The sequence below is a fragment of the Scylla paramamosain genome, chromosome 14 (genome assembly GCF_035594125.1).
Source record: "Scylla paramamosain isolate STU-SP2022 chromosome 14, ASM3559412v1, whole genome shotgun sequence".
NCBI lineage: Eukaryota > Metazoa > Arthropoda > Malacostraca > Decapoda > Portunidae > Scylla > Scylla paramamosain.
Window position 1 is genome coordinate 17,563,361 of NC_087164.1, and position 19,062 is coordinate 17,582,422.

Sequence of the window (19,062 nt, forward strand, 5' to 3'; positions counted from 1 at the left end):
AATTTGTCGTACTTATATTTTTTTATTTTCTTTTTCCATCTTGCATAGAATAAGACTTGTTGGCGCATGAGTACTCGCAACAGACAATGCGGAAGGGAGAAAAGCAAAGTCGACCACCAAGTTAACCAAAAAAGTATATATATATATTTGGCTGCCCTAAAGAGATTCAGCACATTAGACTTGCTTGTGGCTTTGGTTAATGGCTTCGTTCACCAGTCATTGTGTGAGTGAGTGAGTGAGTGAGTGAGTGAGTGGCCCTTGGTGTGTCAACAGGAAGAGTTTTGTCTGGCGACGTCCTCCACCCCTCTCACCTCATCTGCCAGTCCTTGCTCTCCATGTCCATGCATCTCTCTCTCTCTCTCTCTCTCTCTCTCTCTCTCTCTCTCTCTCTCTCTCTCTCTCTCTCTCTCTTTCTCACACATCGAATCAGCCAACTTTTCTACTGTCTCATTATTCCCTTTGTTTCGGCACTTTCTTACATCATTCATCATTAGGAAAACATCAGATGGATTTACCTTTTAATGAATCGCACTTTATGAATACTAATTGATCGGGTGTTTTTCGTTCTCTGATTTTATTCTTTAATTAAGGGATAGTTATTTTCTTCACAACCAATATATATTTTTTCCCGAGCGTACTATACGTTATTTATTTATCTATTTTCAAATGGTCTATAATCGTAAACTCTTTGTGCATTGCGGAATACTATGAAACAAGGATGGACACAAAGGAAGAACAAATAACAGTGGACGTGATTGGTTAATCCTATGAGGTTCATTATGAAACATTACACTCTTAACCTCATTCTCATACAGTCCATCACCTCCAAACTCCTAACAGATTCTAGGGAAAGTTTTTAGGATTTTCAAAGATGTTTTCATGATGCCAGGGATAATTTAACAATGATTCTATGCCACCAATAAGGAAAACACTCATATTTCTGTAGCCTTTGGAAACACTAGTAGTGACATCTCAGAAGGTTTCATAATGCGGCACTGAATGTGATGTAAACTAAGAGACGTAGGATAGTAAAGACGAAGGTTTCTCCCCGTCCACCGTTTTCTGTTCTCATTGTATTGTGATATAATTAAGTAAGACCATCCATACCTTTTCTGGTACCTTCATTTTTTCCTCCTCCTCCTCCTCCTCCTCCTCCTCCTCCTCCTCCTCCTCCTCCTCCTTTTGCCTGCTCCATTGAACTCTCTCTTCCCATGTCCTTACAACAAAACATCACTTAATCACCTTCCGAAAAGCTCCCTTCTTTTCATTCCCTGCTTTCTTTTCATCCACAAGCCTCTCTCCCCACCTCTCTCTGCTGCTCCCCACTCCCCACTCCCCAGCACAGTCCCTTCTCCCAGCCCTTACCATCTCTCAGACGCCTCACAATAGGGCGCGCTGATCTGTTATTGTTATCGTTGTTGTTGTTGTTGCTGTTGGTGGTGGTGGTGGTGGTGGTGGTGATAGGTAATGATGTAAGAGCAAAGGTGGAGAGAGAAGGATAGAGGAAGCGCGTATAGGGAAAGCGTAGATGAGATAAAAGAGCGATGTAAAGGAGGGAGGGAAGGGAGGGAGGGAAGGGGAGAGAGAAGAGGGAAGGACGGGGAGGGAGGGGTTAACATTCCTCAGCAAGCACACAGAGACTTAACTGTCCGCCTGTCTGTCTCTTTGTCTGTTTGTCTGACTCTCTCTCTCTCTCTCTCTCTCTCTCTCTCTCTCTCTCTCTCTCTCTCTCTTGAATGAGGTAGGGTTTTGAGGGCCTGTAGAGGAGGAGGAGGGGAAGGTAAGAGGGGAGGAGTGTAGGGGTGTTTGAGAGGCACCTTGTTATACCTGGAGCTTTACACTTCTTATTCCCCTCCACTACCCACACCCCCTCTAACTCATTTTTTATGTCCTCACCCTCCCCCACCTTCTTCCTCTCCCTGGAGCAGTAACTGTCTTTCATTCTGTTTTCTTTATTAACTTTTTTTTTTCTCTATGTCTCTCATACACCTTCCACTCCCTCAGCCTCCGTCTCCCTTATCTCCCCTCCATATTTTGGTTACTTCCACCTTATCACCTCTCCTCTACTTTCAATATTCATGCCCACTCATATCTCCCCTTCTTCCTCCTCTTCTTCATTCCTCCCTCCCTCCCTCCCTCCCTCCCTCCCTCCCTCCATCCCTCCCTACCTTCACATCCCTTTTACTTGCCACCACCACCATGAAGGAGGAGGGAGTGTTAAGTGGCACTTCAAGAAGACTTAAGTGCCAGTGTTTTGCGGCAGGGTTGGCAGGGCCTTGAGCGAGTGTTCCTGAATACCAAGTGACCGATGATTCTCCCCTCCCACTCCTCCTCCTCTTCTTCCTCAGTCTTCTTCCTCTTATTCTTCTCTCACCTCACTAGGGAAATAAGGGCAAGGGATGGGAGGTGAGGAGTCGGGTGCCACTTGTATGTAGTATGTGTATGTGTATGTATGGATATGTATGTATGTATGTATGTATGTATGTATGTATGTATTCATGTATATGTACTGTACTAAGAATATTCAAGTATACATACTATTAGTATTCACACATACACACACACACACACACACACACACACACACACACACACACACACACACACACACACACACACACACACACACACACACACACACACACACGAGGCAGTAATGATTGTGTTGTAGCTGCGTTATGAAATTCGAGTCAATAAGAGCACTCTAGCAACAGTAATTAATAGTAATGGGAGACAGGAGTACAGCCTCACCACCACCACCACCACCACCACTACTTGTACATTTCCTGCTATGCAACACTCAACATCCGCTACTTTCTTGTATCCCGTGTCACTAGTATGCAGCTTTACTTGTGTGTCTACCTGCCTCTGCCTCTTCTGTGTGATTCTAACGAGTTTTTTCCTTCTGCAGGTGAAGCGGCAGCGCCTCGACACGGAAAGAGACTCCGCCCAACACAGGTGAGTGGATTGATGTAGGGTGGTGGGGTGCTCTGGTTGACGGGGGGGTGTTGCGCGCTACTCTGTGACAGGGACCACCGTTCTGTTTGGTTTAGGCTTGTATTCTTACAAAGGCCATAGATAATTACTCGGGTTCTCATTATATTTTCCCCATCACCGGCGCCAAATCCTTGTTAAACTATCACTAGAACCATGAAAAACAGTAACCCTATCAATTTCCACCAGAGTCTGTCGGAAATAGTTGAAATGAGACGCCGAAACGCTATAGAATACTGACTTGAGTTATGTCACATCATGGCGTCTCAATCCTTGCTAAACTTTCACTAAAATTCATAAAAACACTTGAAAACCCCATTCATATCCACAAGATCCAGAGACGTTTAAGATTACACACTGTACCTTTGTCGTGTTGTAGTGACGTGGAGTCTGTCACGGTGTCTGATACAAGAGCGTGTACCGAATGCTAATTTTTCCCTCCTTGATGGGGTGACGTAAAAATTGTCGTGTTTTCTGTAATATGAGCATAGGTGTGTAGGTGTGTTTCCTCCCATGGGAAGGGAGGAACGGGGGAGGTTGAGGAGTCTTTGTAGGTAAAAGAGCGCAGGAAAAGGACAGGAGGGAGGAAAAGAGGGAGGGTACACACGAGTAATCCCTCCTTTCCTCCCATTCGCCCTCCTTCCTTCACACCTTCATCAGAAACGAGAAGGAAATACCAGCAAGATCTAGTATTTGTTGGGGGATGGGGGAGAAGAGAGAAGTTAGGGATCAGGTTACTGTCACGCTCACACCTCTCTCCCTCTCTCTCTCTCTCTCTCTCTCTCTCTCTCTCTCTCTCTCTCTCTCTCTCTCTCTCTCTCTCTCTCTCTCTCTCTCTCTCTCTCTCTCTCTCTCCTTAAACCCTTTTAATGGAAGTGTAAATCCTAGTCTTCATCACCCTAGCGCTTCCTTCCTTTTCTCTCTCCTTTTCTTCCCTCTCCCTCTTCTTCCTTTCTCCTATTTTTACAACATCATTTCAGTCCGTTCCTGCGTTCCTGCTTTATGCTTACTTATTTACGAAGATGAACGCCAGTTTTATCATTAGTGTTACTATCAGGATTAGTGTATTAGTTGAATAAGTACTTGATTTCATGACCTAAATTGTATTGTTTTCATCAGGAGCTTTGCAAACTTGAAACTCTTAAGAATAACTTCATTCTAAAGTTAATACGTTTCCCATTAAGCCTATAATGTTCAAGTAATAAGGAAAATAGAGACAATTAACCGGGCTTGTGTGTGCAAAGGAAGCTGTGCATAGAATATGTTCAGGCTTCGTAGGTGAGAAAGGTGCTGGGGAAACTCAACCCAAAGCAGAAGTACTATATTCCAGAGAGAGAGAGAGAGAGGAGAGAGAGAGAGAGAGAGAGAGAGAGAGAGAGGAGAGAGAGAGAGAGAGAGAGAGAGAGAGAGAGAGAGACCCTATAACCTTTCTCATATATTGGTTTAATTTGTTTCATCTTTGTCCAAACTGTATATATATATAGTCTTTAATAGCACATTGTCAACGAAGGGTGAAATGTATGTCTTTCTTTTAGGCCTATAGTTCAGATACTTAGTTCCTGTATTTGTTTATTCATTAGTTAGCTACAGTAGTAATGACCGTGATTCGAGGATTATTTTTATGTACTTGGGTACTTTAGTATATTTTTAGCAGCGGAAAGTTGAAATTTTGAGGGTCCGTACTTTGAAAATTGCCTTTCTCTCTTAATCATAACTATTTTCAAAGACCATAGAGATAATTAATCGAGTTCTGATGACTCTCTCTCTCTCTCTCTCTCTCTCTCTCTCCTCTCGTCTCTCTCTCTCTCTCTCTCTCTCTCTCTCTCTCTCTCTCTCTCCAGTGACGGCACAGAATCCTCATCAAGTTATACCTAGAATCATGAAAACGCTCATGATAACCACAGCCATCTTCCACTAGAGAATGTTATAAAAGTAGTCGAAATCAAACGGTGAGGACGGTCGAAAAATAGTGACCCTTGATTCTTGTGACTTTAAGAATACATAGTTTAACATCAGTACGAAATGAAGCAACCATAAAGGTACATCCTCCACCACCACCACCACCACCACCTCGCACAATAATGAGAAGGAACGCGACAAAGGAATGGGGGAACTTGTGAAGCTGTCTGCCACCAGAGACGCCACTGCGCTGAGCTATGAGACGGTGAGCGAGTCTTGAATAACCGTGACTCCTTCGTCCACGTGAGCAGCTGAGGCGAAGTACAGTCATGGTCAAAAGTCGAGTAACCTGTCACACTCATCTCTGCTTTAATGTTTTTTTTTTTCTTCCCTGAATCTTAAGTCCTCTAATTGCTAAGAACTTGCCCGTTATTAGCTATTATCCATGAGCATAAGAAAATAAGAGAAACTACAAGCAGCCATCAGGGAATAATGATAATAATAATAATCTTTGTTTCAAACACAGGTCATAATGGTTTCAGAAACTACATTCGAAAAGTAAGAATAAAATGCAAAATAAAGCAAGCTATGGAACAGTATAAGCTGAATAAACTATACAGCATAAGAGACTTGAGAACTAAGATTGGCAGCATAACAGAGGAATTGTAATTGAAGGAAAACGCCAAACATTGTGGAACTGAGTGCCGCAGGTTAACTGACTTCTGGCTGTGGCTATACCAACTTGCACATAAAAAATAATAAAATCAACAATTCAAGACGTATCCTGTGCTTCGTGGCTCAGTGCTGTGTGAGACATCTGGTGGTCAGCGACTCTGCCAAGCTCCTCGTGTCATGATATAGAAGTACGATTGCCCGAAGTAGTGTTGTCATATTCTTAAATTCAAAGCAAAAATAAACAAATAAATAAAAGTAAAAAGTCTGACCTACCACAATCACATCGCCAGTTCTTTATATTTCCTACAGAATTCTTAATATACTTATACTACAACTAATCAGTGTATCGATTTACATTCAATTTGTAGTCACGAAATTCTCCTTGGTTTGTGACATCCTTAATTGAGGAAGCTGTAAGTATCGCGCAGCTGCCTTTAAATTGTACACGAATACATAATTAGCAAGGAATCCTGTCGAAGTACATGTAAGAGGAATGTTTTGATCGGGTATTGTGGATATAAACATTACAGATGAATGAGTACCAGTGTTTGCAGGCTGAGAGGAAGGGAACTGGGAAGGAGATGGCGAGAGGGGAGTAGGCGAGAGAGGGGAGCTGAAAAGTCTCCCCTGTATCACCCTTGCTCGTAAAGAACATTTGGGGAGTTAGGGAGGGGAGAGGAGCTGTGGGTAATAATTGTCCATGAAGGTGTAATTAGCAACCCAAACAGAAGGGGGAGAGGAAAGGAGGGAAGAGGTAAGATAAGTTTACGTGACTGATACAAATTTACGTGACTGATACTGCGAGTTGATCTCCGGTTGAATTACTTGAACTCCACGGTGAATATTACATGACCTGTTATATGTGCCCCTTATTGATTAAAAAACAAATTTCTGTATTTAATGACCATTGTTGAAGTGTACTTATATTATACCAACTTGTACGTGCTTGTGTGTTACTAAGATTTCCTCTTTCTCCCCGCCTAGTGATGGCTCATGGCTGGACCATCATCTAAGGTAAGGAGGCGCGCGAGACAAGGCGAGGAGGGAAGGTTAAGTGAAGGCAACTTTAACACTTGTCCTTCTGTGATGTGTTTGCTGGCTACTAATATTTCACACACACATACACACACACACACACACACAAACCTGTCTTTTGTGTGGGGTGACATCTAACGACTTAACATCATGCCGAGAAGTATAGTCTCTACCCCTGACAGAGGGCGTAGGGTCACACGTTCGGCGGCAGGTGTCATGAGTGCCTAAGGAGTAGAGTGGAGGTGAGCACGGCGCTGGGTTAGGAAATGATAGGCAGGGGCGGGGCTTCTCACTGGCGGTAAAGCAAAGGCGAGGAAGGGAAGTGTTTGCTGTCATGGTTATTATCGTTATTTTTATTCTTTCCTAGTGTGCAGTGTTTTATGAGAGGCTTGAAAGAACATTATGAATTAGGGAAAGTATAGTGTGTGTGTGTGTGTGTGTGTGTGTGTGTGTGTGTGTGTGTGTGTGTGTGTGTGACTCGGCCTCCTAGCAATACGTATTTGCTTCCATTCTCTAACATTTTATCATCTTCCTTTCATTACTTTTAACAGGCTGTAATGATAGTTATTTGGAGGCTTTCAGGTGTGCTTTCATTACTCCAGTTTCAGTTTCTACAATGGAAAAAAAAAAAAACAATAGAAAATCCAACAAAATCATTCCAGTTGCCTTTGGAAGTAGACTGTCACAGCAGTAGTCCACATCCTTGAAAAACCGTATCGCCCTTATGCCGCTCCACTTTCCTGTATGGTGAGTGGTGGTGAGTGGTGGTGGTGGTGGTGGTGGTGGTGGGCGAGGCAGAGACGGCGTGGTAGAGCTGCGTCAGGTCACGGCCAGTGGTTTGGGCGGGTTCCCAATTTTCGCCATTTTCAGGGACATTATTGACTGGTGAGAGTCGCCGCCATGTTAGGAAGGAGGGAGTCTCTCTCTCTCTCTCTCTCTCTCTCTCTCTCTCTCTCTCTCTCTCTCTCTCTCTCTCTCTCTCTCTCTCTCTCTCTCTCTCTCTCTCTCTCGTATTCACCCTTAAAGATCCATTCGTCTCTGTATACGAATATGGCGAACTCTTGCGCATGAGAGAGAGAGAGAGAGAGAGAGAGAGAGAGAGAGATGAGAGAGAGATTCCCGCATCCTCTCATCCCATGCCAAACCACACTCCACCACCTTCACCTCCACCCTTCCTTCCTTCACTCTCATCACGCCAGCCACACGCACGCCCCACCCTTCTCACTCCTCCTCACTCCTGTGTCATCTGCTGTTACTCCCGCACCACTTCTCTTCTTCGCTTCTTTTTTCTTTCCTTTACAGTTCATCTTTACTTCTGTTTTTTTTTTTTCTTTTTCTTTCCCTTACCTCCCTTTACTTTTTTTCGTTATTGCTATTTTTATCATTTTCTTTATTGGATGTATTCTCTTCATCATTTCTTCACCTTCACAAGTTCTTCGTCTTTTTTATTCTTCTTTTTTTCTTCGTCTTCAATTTTTTTTCTTCGTCTTCATCTTTTTTTCTTCTTCATCTTTACGTCTTCACTCGATCACCTTCGTTTTCACGTCTTTCTATCTGTACTTTTTCCCTTGTCATCTCTCCTTCACTGCTTTTCTTCACCTTCACCTCTTTTTCACTACCTCACTCTTCATTTCTCCACTTTTATCATGTAGTACAGTCACCTCATCTCCTGCACCCACCACTGTTTCATGACACCTGCTGATGTGTATGTAACGGATACCTTTTCAGGGTTTTAGTAGCTTTAAGAGAATATTAGACAAATTTATAGGCAGGGATGGTGGGTGGACACTGATTGGGACTACCACGTGTAAACCCAATGGCTTTCTTTGTAGCTTTCCATTAGTATTTTTTTTTTATGTAACTTTTAGAGATGGAAGAGAAGCATCATTCATGTATTTTTTTTTTATCTAGGGTTATTTTATTTATTATGTTTTACGATGTTACTAACGAACCACTACCACCACCACCTGTTCCCCTCTATAGTGGCGGTAATAGCTGCGGGAGAGGAATGAAAAGAAAAAGGACAGACATATTATAGATGAAAGCAGCTATAGAAACCCAGGGCTCTCCTTCCCTTCCCCTTCCCTTCCCCTTCCCTACCCTCCTCTCCCCCACCTGAGCAGGCCCGCGTCTGTGCTGAGCTTGAACTGAGAGCTTTATAATATGAAAGGGATGAATCTCCTTTGTCTACCGAAACTCTATAGGAGGACACAGATATCCTTTCCTTTGCAGCGGCCCTCACCTCCTTCTCTCCCTCCCGCCCGTTACCCGTATCCTTCGCTCTAGCATCTCCTGAAGTAAAATGAGGGAGGAGGAATAGGGTAGTGGGTGAGGAGAGAAGGGAATGACACTTGACACCCTTCTCCTCCTCTCCCTCTCTCTCTCTCTCACTCTTTTCTCCATCCCGGCTAACAGAAATGCCGCCGCGATACAATGACGCTTATTCTGAAACGCTTGGGACTCTCTTTAGGGACTGTTTTCGAAGGCCATGGAGTTAGTTTGTCAGGTTTCTTGAGTTTTTATTTCGTTAATATTTGCTGGATTCTTGTTAAATTATATCCGAATCGTGGAAAACACCAATGGAAGTTTTGATAAAATTACTCTAAACCATGGTAAAAAAGAAGTCAAAAGGTAGAAAAGTATGCAGTGTGGTCCTGGGATGGCGGCGGTCCAGTTTGGTGTGTGTAGTTGTGTGCCTAAGGAAGGGAACCTGACCTGCAGCTTGGGCATCAGTATCAAAAATTAAACCGTAATGTTCCCCACTGGTAATGTTCGTGCTGGGTGATCGCTACTTTTTTCGTTCGCTCTGTTTTGTTGTGGTATTAGCAGCGCCAGTTATTTGTTGTTGTTGTTGTGTTGTCTTTCCTTTTGTCATCGTTGTTGTTTTTGACGGTTCCATAGGAGTCGTCAGTGAGTTTGCAGAAGTCATGAATCTATCCTTCCGCTTTTTTTTCTTTTTTTTTTTTTCCTTTTTTCCCCATCTAAGTTATAAATTATCCTCGCACAGTGAACGTTGTTGTTGAAGCCTGGAAAAATAAGAAAGTCTGATGTATATTGACTCACTGCTGGCATCGTGGGGATTAAGAGTGACATGTTGTTGCTCTTGGGACATGCGTAGCTAGTTAGAGGAGAATGACATGACGTGACGTGTACAGATGATGGTGACGTGATGAAACTCATGTAGAAAAAAAAAAACAGAAAACTTAAAAAAAAAAAAAGTAAACTAAACCACGAGTATAGTGTAATTCTAGTCGCGAGATTTGGTAATAGAGAAATAAATTAAATAAAGGAAAAGCTTATAAAACGAGAACAAGGAGAGGGAGGAAAACAAGAGCACAGGAGAACAAGGGCAGTAGCAGGGAAAGGAGAGCGCGAGGGAGGCGAGAGGCGAGATGCGGCAACAACGTAAAGTGGGTGGAGTCAGAGAAGCGACCGAATTCTTCATAACAAGACGTGAGGAGCGGCAGCCAATCGCAGAGCAGCGGGCGGCCGACCCCTCCTGCAAGCGTTATGGAGAGAAAATGAGAGGAGGAACAGAAGAGACAGAGGAATGGAGATAGATAACGATAGAGATATGCACAGAAAATAGATAAATAAATATAAACCGGTATTATAAAATTCAAATGACGCGGGCTGGTTATGTCAAAAAGTACTATCAGTCAAGTGTAATTGCAGTGTTGATGGAAAGTAATGACATAAGTGTAATGAAAAACTGCGCTATCTGTGTTGTTTATCGCCCCACAACGCCCCGCTACCTCTCCCCCGGCCTCACAGTAGCGATAAAGCCACCGAAACTACCCCATTTTTGTCCTAATGCACTTCCGGGGCGGTGTACGGGTACGGAGATTAGGTGACGCTGAGGAGCGGGACGGCGCCGGAATGTTGCCTGCTGCCCTTCATTGTGTGTTTGTATGTACGTATGTATACACACGGACCATCACCACCAGGACCTCAGTGCGCGCGCGTGCGTGCGTGTGTGTGTGTGTGTGTGTGTGTGTGTGTGTGTGTGTGTGTGTGTGTGTGTGTGGCCGGGATTAGCGAAGGTTAGGTCAGGTTAGGTCATGAAGGAACGCAATGTATTAAGAACAGTACCACTTAAATACAGGTTTTATAAAAACTACTGGCTACTCTTAACACGTTCAGAGTGGGAGGTGAAAATTTTTTTTCAATAATCCGGTCTTGTATCTCACTCATAGCACTGTAATGCCTATAAGGTTTCTAAAATCGCTACGTTAGGTACATTAGCAGTTTGCTTATTTATTTCGTGTGCGTTTCCCTATGATACTGATTAAAAGAAAGGAGTTTCCCATGGTTATGTTGATTAATGTGATGAGGATTTTCCTATATAGATGAGTACATTGATGAAAATACGTGAAATTTCATTTGGAAAGGATTGATTCATGACCTCTTATTTACGCTGACGGCTCAGATTGCAAAAACATCAACAACAGTAACTACTAGTACTTTCACACTTATTACTGGCGCCGTTCTTACTATAACAGCAACCAGCAATTACAAAAAAACAATAACATTTCATTTAAATTCCTACAAAATACTACAATCACAACAGCCAGAAAAAAAAGAAACCAAGGAAAACTGCTTTATTAGAGAAAAAAAAGATGAATGAATAAATAAGAAAATAAGGAAAACTGCCTCAAACCATCTTTAATCTCCCACAAGAAAAGAAGAAAAGAAAAAAAACTACTTTTATTCCACCGCTGTCTATCTCGCTCCCGGTCGCTGCTGTCCCGTGTACCCTTGCCTGCTGCACTCCCGCCCCACCCGTCGCCTTCCCTCCGCCGTGTAACTTGACCTTGCTCGGGCCTTCTACCCCCATTACCAGGTAGTACAGTGACCCGCGCCTTCATCGAACACCCGGATAAGACGACTTGTTGCTTTGTTCGCCTCCTGTCATCGGCCGCCGCCCGAGATATTATAATACGGAGAGACAGAGAAGACCTGCTTTGTTTACCCGAGGGTGCCAAGAGTACGATGACAGCTGTCTCTGTCTGGCGGTGGTGGCTGCTGCCTGCCCGTGTTTGTTCCTTCCCTTTCTTTCTCCGTCACTCGAGATTAAGAGAAGAAAAAAGAAAATGCAAGGGGAATCGTTAATAATGAGGGCCGGAACAGAAAAGTGACCTCATTCTTGGGTATTTGAAAGAGTTTTAAAAAGATACGTTGTCAAAGACTTTTAAGATCAAATTATCGAGTAAACCTTTTCTCTTCCACCCTCAGTGCGCAAGGAACAGTCACCCTTACTTGTTTCTGAATAAGCGCTACAGTTTTCTGCCCGACAAGCGTCTCCAGGGAGTGGATTTTTTTTTTAATAATATGGACCTTATTTTTCCTCTTCGGTAGAGTCGTCTCCTTGCTCTCCCTTTTTCTCTTCCCGCTAGCCGTCCGTAAATCGCTGGCAGGGAGAAGACTGCTGCTCTGCGTTATATACTAAAATGCACTACATTAATACTTTTTTTACTCTTGCAAGCCGCTCAATCGCTTCTCCTTTTGCTAGCTAGATAACGTGACCTATTTTTAATTCGTGTAATCACTCCCCCAAGTCTTCCAATCGGTTCTCCGTTCACTGGCCAGATAACATCACGTATTTTTAATTCGTTTAATCTCTCCTCCAGACGCCGCTAAAGGACAGGTTTCTCTTGTCATCTGATGGCGCTTGATTAGTGACACCACGCGATGAACCGGCGAGGGGATGATGATGATGATATTGATGACGTAATAACCTGTTACTCGACCGACCGAGGCTTAATCCTGCAGAGATCACGTTACTAATGAGGACTATAAGACAAAAATGTATCTCTGTCGTTATTTTTTATTATATATATACCATGACCTAATACCCCCCGAGGCTGCATCTGGGGAGTGAGGCTATAATTATACGCCTGATATTTAGAGAACTCAGTCGTGGATCATAAGGGTGGTGATTTACAGCGCATTATCTTGTTTCTGCCGCCGCCATGTGTGAGGGCAGGGAGGTAGTGGAGGCAGTGGCTGCGTGAGGAATGGTGGTGCGTGGATTGATGTGCACACGTGGTCATTCACGTCATCATCATCTCGCTCCGTCTCCAGCTTGATATTCTGATGGTGTAATAACGAGGTGGAGTTATGTATGCTTGTATGCTTGAAATGTTGCTGCCTACACACACACACACACACACACACACACACACACACACACACACACACACACACACACACACACACACACGTTGTTGGTAATAACATTGTCAGTGTGTGTGTGTGTGTGTCTGTTGCTGCCTGCCCTGTGACTTGTAGAAGGAACAGTGTTGAGATACGACACTACATTGCTTAACTTACTACTACTACTACTACTACTACTACTACTACTACTACTCTGCATTGTGCATTCGCCCACATCTTCACACTTTCGCCGGCTTTGTCAGACCCTTCTCTTCTCCCCCCACCCGCCCTGGCCGCGCTCTCCCACTCTCCCAGCCAGGTATTGAGCGATGAAACTCTACACCAATTAGGAAAAGGCGATGGTGCTCCCCCTGAACGCTCTCTCTCTCTCTCTCTCTCTCTCTCTCTCTCTCTCTCTCTCTCTCTCTCTCTCTCTCTCTCTCTCTCTCTCTCTCTCTCTCTCTCTCTCTCCATCCATTATGCAGATAAATAAGGATATACGTGTGTACAAACTTGCGGATAACTAAATGTGCATAAGGAAAAAATAGAGGAGGGAGAAAAACAGGGAGAAGACAGGCAAAAATAAACAGGGCTACGTACATGTAAGACCAAGCTGCTTTATTTACGAGTTACGATGATTTTTAAGGTACACACACACACACACACACACACACACACACACACACACACACACACACACACACACACACACACACACACACACACACACACACACACACACACACACACACACTATTCACACAGTCACCATACAGAGCTTACAGGCAAACATTATACAGTATAGATGTGTGTGTGTGTGTGTGTGTGTGTGTGTGTGTAGCAGACATGTTGCTGTGAGAGAAGAGAGAATCAAGAGCTCTGCTTATCGGCTTTAGTTTATTCGTTTATTTCTCGCTGTATTTGTTAGCATAGTTCGTGTGATGTTCTCAGCTGCTCTTCTGTTTATTTCAGTCGGCGATTTCTGCGTCTATTTTTTTTATTTTTTTTTTATTTTTGTTTGTTTGTTTGTTTGTTTGTTTGTGAAGTTGACAGTGTGATGTTACGTTACGTTCAGAATGCGTCGTGTTCTGGCCGAGTCTCTTTAATAACAAACTATGACCACCACCACCACCACCACCACCACCCACCACCACCCTCGCCTTGGGAACAAAAGTGAACAAGAATGACAGAAACACTGAAGAACCGTAAACGAGTGAGCAGTCCCCGCGAATTGTGTCTGGAATGTTTTTATGTGTGTGGGAATGAGTAAGGCGGGAGCTGAGAGAGGACGGGGCAGGTAACTCCGCATCAGCTGCTCTGAATAAGACGACGGGAGTGACTGCGTGTCGCTCAGCCCACCTGATCAATATATAATATACCTGGGCGTCAGCGCGTGGGAACTGCTCCCCCCCCTGACACTCGCTCCGGTTCAGCCTCCACAATGCCGCCGAACTTAGGCACACGTTAAGAATGCATTGCCTTTGTTATTGCCCGTGTTAATTCAATCTGAGGCGGGAGTTTTCCACGAGTGACTGGCGGGCGGAATGGGGCAGACGGGCGGGCAGTGCTATGATGACCGCCCGCGCCCTTGGGAACGCCGGAGAAAAATCATGACCGTTGGTTTCACAAAAGTTTCTGCCGTAGCGTTTGGAATGGTGGGTGTGTGTGTGTGTGTGTGTGTGTGTGTGTGTGTGTGTGTGTGTGTGTGTGTATCTGTATGTGAATATTCTCTCGTTTTTCACAAGATTGTTACCGAATATACGTTTCTTGACACACACACACACACACACACACACACACACGGGCATGAGGTGTTGGTTTTATCAGTGTGCAAGAAGTAGACGTAGAGACGTGACGCAGCGGGCAGGAGGAAGCCAACACACCTGTCCCTCACTCCCGCCAGGTGGAAGGAAAGGGGCGAGTGCAAGGTGGAGAGATATTTTAATACGTGGGAAGGAAATTGAGCTTAGAGAGAGAGAGGAGAGAGAGAGAGAGAGAGAGAGAGAGGAGAGAGAGAGAGAGAGAGAGAGAGAGAGAGAGAGAGAGACTATATTTTAGAATGAAACTGTAAAAAAAAATAAATTAAGAATATTTCAAGCAAGAAAAATCATGTTTACTTATGAGTAAATGAACTTATGGGGTTAAAATAATGGATAATTGAGCGTACAGGAGAGAGAGAGAGAGAGAGAGAGAGAGAGAGAGAGAGAGAGAGAGAGAGAGAGAGAGGAGAGAGAGAGAGCAGTTGTCCATGTTATGTGGCTTGTAACGCAGGGCCGACACATGCAAGGACGCTCCATTATATTCATATGCTTGTACAGGGACGTCGCAGCAGCACCCCTTCACCTGCAGCTCTTGGCACGTTATACCAGAGGGCGGGGAAGGTGAAGGACCGTGCCGAAAACTGCTTTGGGGTGTTATTTTTTAGTGTCCACCTTGAAATAGCCGTTAGTTAGGTTCATCACGCCGCGCGCACACACACACACACATGCACAGAAAGACTAGATGTAAGTAGACCAGTTGCTTGTAGTGTACGTTTATGTGTGTGTGTTATTCGTATCCGGCAAACAGGCACATTAGCATACGATACTCACCAGCGGAATGCCAGTATTGCGGATGTGGCCGAGTGAGTGCACGTCGCGATGAAGGCTCAGTGAATACCAGTGATTTGATAGAAAACAACGCAACTCGAGAATGCCAAGAGGGGCCCAGGCAGTCTATCCTTTGTTGTATTTATTTATTATCATTTCTCTCTCTCTCTCTCTCTCTCTCTCTCTCTCTCTCTCTCTCTCTCTCTCTCTCTCTCTCTCTCTTGCCCGCTCGCTCTCCCAGGCATTTGGAAGTTAATTGTATCTTCATATTCATACAATTCCAGAGCTATTCAAAGCGACATTTTACAAGACATTACAAATTTTTATGAGTCCAGTAAAAGAATGTTGCTGCTATATTTAGAATCACATGTACCATTCCAGCGGACACGTCGTCAGGTTTACATCACTGGATATACACGCAGGAGTTCAGGTTTTGGTAAATAAAGGTAAAGTGTACGTCATGTTAAGGAATGGAGGCGCAGGTCTTCCACTTGGTCTGGCAACGGTGGTGACAGCCTCGAGCGACCTTCGCCGGGTAAATGAGGCTTCACTTGGGCGGGTGGGCGGGTCGGATGTTGCCTCCCCTAGTTGCCGTCCTTCGCAGCAGCCCTCACGCAGGCCACGGTGGCTTCCACTCCTACCGTTTGCCCGTCGGTTAGTATATTCCTGTACAAATCAGTATTGCCATTCACGATCTGATTTGTTTTCAATATTTCACGGCGGAAGACATCACCTATTCATCAGGCCCCGGGAACAGCAGGTAAACAGCGGGCGGCGCCCATGTTCACCCCGATTAAGTGATTACTGATCCTGACGATAATGCGGCCATGGTGACCCCCTATTACATCCCCGATAGTCCGATAACCCCCACGATGGTCAGATAGGATACCTTGATTGGCCGATAGCGAGCCCCTTATTACAGCTAAATGGGCCACCGGGACCTGATGGGGCTTTTCCGGGCGACTGCATTCGAGTGTCTGCTCTGAATGGACGGGCGACACACTGTTTGTTCTGAGGGCATCTTGAAGGACCCTCGAGGGGATGGGTCGTGGAGAGCCCTTAAGAGGAAGTCGAATAAGGGCGAGAGATTAACCAACTATAGGTCTTAAAAACCCGCTTTCATGAACGGTATGCGAGGACATTGTTTCCATGGAATGTGTACGTAGCTTGTCGCAGCAACAGTGAATGGTGTATTGATGAGCAAGTGGCGATAGCGATGGTGGTGATGGTGGTAGAGGTAGTAGTGTAGCCGTCAAGCGTCCATGGTTACCGAGAAGTAGCAAACTGAACATGAAAGCATAGGTAGTAACAGAGGACCTGCTTACAACCGCGTCGCATTATTGTCAGTGTGTAGTTGTTCAGTCCACGAAGGCTTTAATGCGAGGCTAACCGTCAGGGAGTTCACAGCATCCACGAAGCAGTACATTTGGCGGAGTGGTCAGCAGCCCCTGTGGTACTCACGTGTCAGGGTGGAAATGGCTGGTGCTGCGGCGGACGAGGGGCGTGGTGGTGGTGGCAGCGGCAGTGGTGATGGTATCGTGGGTGTTGGTGTGGGGTCCTGCCCGACACAGACAACGAACGCTCTTCCCTCTCCAGCCATCTGCTGTGTCACTAGCGTCTCTTTCTCGTCACTCGCATGTGCTGTGTGTCATCCACCTCCGTGATGCTTGTTATTCATCCTCTTGTTGCTAGTGCTCGTAGTTTCCATATAGCTGTTATTAGTCTTTGTATTGTTGTTCACTCCTGTTGTGTTGTCTCCTACAGCAAGAGAGAGAGAGAGAGAGAGAGAGAGAGAGAGAGAGAGAGAGAGAGAGAGAGAGAGAGAGAGAGAGAGAGAGATCGGGCTGGTGGTTCCTCGTATCTTGTTACACACCATTCTTACCCCCGTCCTTCGGTAGTCCTGCCCTGGGTACGGTAAGGTCAACCAGCCACCACACACACACACACACCACTACAGTTTGCTGCACCATACACACTGTACACACCACCTCTCACTGCACCAGACACAGCCACACCCTCGCATTATACTAAACATGGGCACCCTCACTCTAACTGCACCAACCACAGCCAGCCCTTCACACTGCATATATCACACACAGCCGTCCCCTTTACTATACACGGTCACCTCTCACACGTCCTGTGTTTCATATTAATTACTGCTGAACGAACACCACCACCTCACTACATGTTCATCTCCTCATCTCTAACCACAAGACTTTCACTGCTATAAGTTCCCGGTTTCATTTATCGTTCTAAGCAGGATGCCTAGTTTATTTTATTTTTTCATGACCTAGTAGTATCAAGAGTTTTGTTATACTGGAAATTCCAAACAGTTCCACCACAGCCTGCTGAACTACCATTAGAATAATGAAAACATTCTTGAAAACCTACTAGCTACCACTACAGCCTGTTGAACTATCACTATAATCATGAAAACCCTCTTGAAAACCACCCTTAAACTTCCACCACAGCTTGTTAAACTACCACTAGTCACGAGAATGGTTGAAAATACTATAATTTCCACTACAGCTTGTTGAACTACCACTAGAATTACGAAAATACTCTTGAAAACCCCGTTAACTTTCACCGCAACCTGTTAAATTACTACTAGAATAATTAAAACACTCTTGAAAAACCCGTTAACTTTCACCACCTGTTAAACAACCTCCAGAATCATGAAAACTCATTAAAACCCCCATAACACTTCCCACTAGATCATGTATACTGATTTTTTTAACGTCATGTGTGTGCTTGTATTGTTCTAGTCACTCACCATCGCCAGGGTTATATGATGATGTCAGTAGAGGTATGTACAAAATAGTATGTGATGATTTCCCTAGTGTTGATATATTCACCCTACGGTCTTGCGTGGCGCCAGTCTTCAGACCCCTGTGATGAAGACCGAGGTAACATATAAGGTCGCCACATAGAAACAAAAGAACAAGGGAATTTTAAGACTGTTGCAAGAATTCAGTAGATCTACACAGGCTTCAAGTTGCTTTCTCAGTGTAATATTGGGCCAGTTCAAGTCTTTTCACAAGCTCCCGAACCAAAACTTCCTCATTGTTGGTAAGCGCCCGAACAAATAGGATGAGCTGGTTCCACAATCTGATTATTATTATTATTATTATTTATTTATTTATTTATTTGTTTATTTCGTTTAGGTGCTCCCCATCATCTCCACGCATCATTCTTGTCCATAACGTGGTTTAATCGTCTATTGAAGCACCGTACTAACTGCACCTAAGGACCTCATTACTGACTCTATAGCAATCTACCACCATATTTCAGAACTTTTTTCCACATCTTATTTAAACCTAACTTTATGAGGTTTAAATACGTTACTTCTTGCCCTCTCCTTATTACTTACCCTAAGGAACTTGTGCACATCATCTTTGTCATATCTCTCATGCCATTTCGGTTACAACACAACTCGGCAATATTTTCCCCTTCCTCCCTTCTTTTGAACTCGGGACACGTAAGGTAAGTGCGGCATGAAAAGCTGTGATAGCCGAACAAATCATCCCTTTGCCATTGAGTGTTGTCCCTGTAAATATATCAGAAAGGCCAGTACTTGTAAAGATAACAGTTGCGAGAGGTAATGTAATGAGTGAGCATCAAGAGGAGGTAATGTTAGTGGCTGTGAGTGTGCATTGAGCAGGGCTAGGAGTCTGAAAAGAGATTCAAAAGTGCACAAAGATTATAACATGAATGA

At 44.4% G+C, this 19,062-nt stretch overlaps 1 protein-coding gene across 3 annotated transcripts in view; it reads left to right on the forward strand.

Moving 5' to 3' along the window:
* Window positions 1-19,062, forward strand: part of LOC135106959 (eyes absent homolog 2-like) — an 83,815-nt gene that overhangs the window by 24,044 nt on the left and 40,709 nt on the right. For 2 of the 3 annotated variants that reach the window (XM_064016437.1, XM_064016438.1), the window contains exons 2-3: window positions 2,912-2,958; window positions 6,553-6,582. In XM_064016437.1, coding sequence (XP_063872507.1) covers window positions 2,912-2,958; window positions 6,553-6,582 — 77 coding nt within the window. The remainder of the gene's footprint in view (window positions 1-2,911; window positions 2,959-6,552; window positions 6,583-19,062) is intronic. The other variant, XM_064016439.1, reaches the window with a different exon arrangement.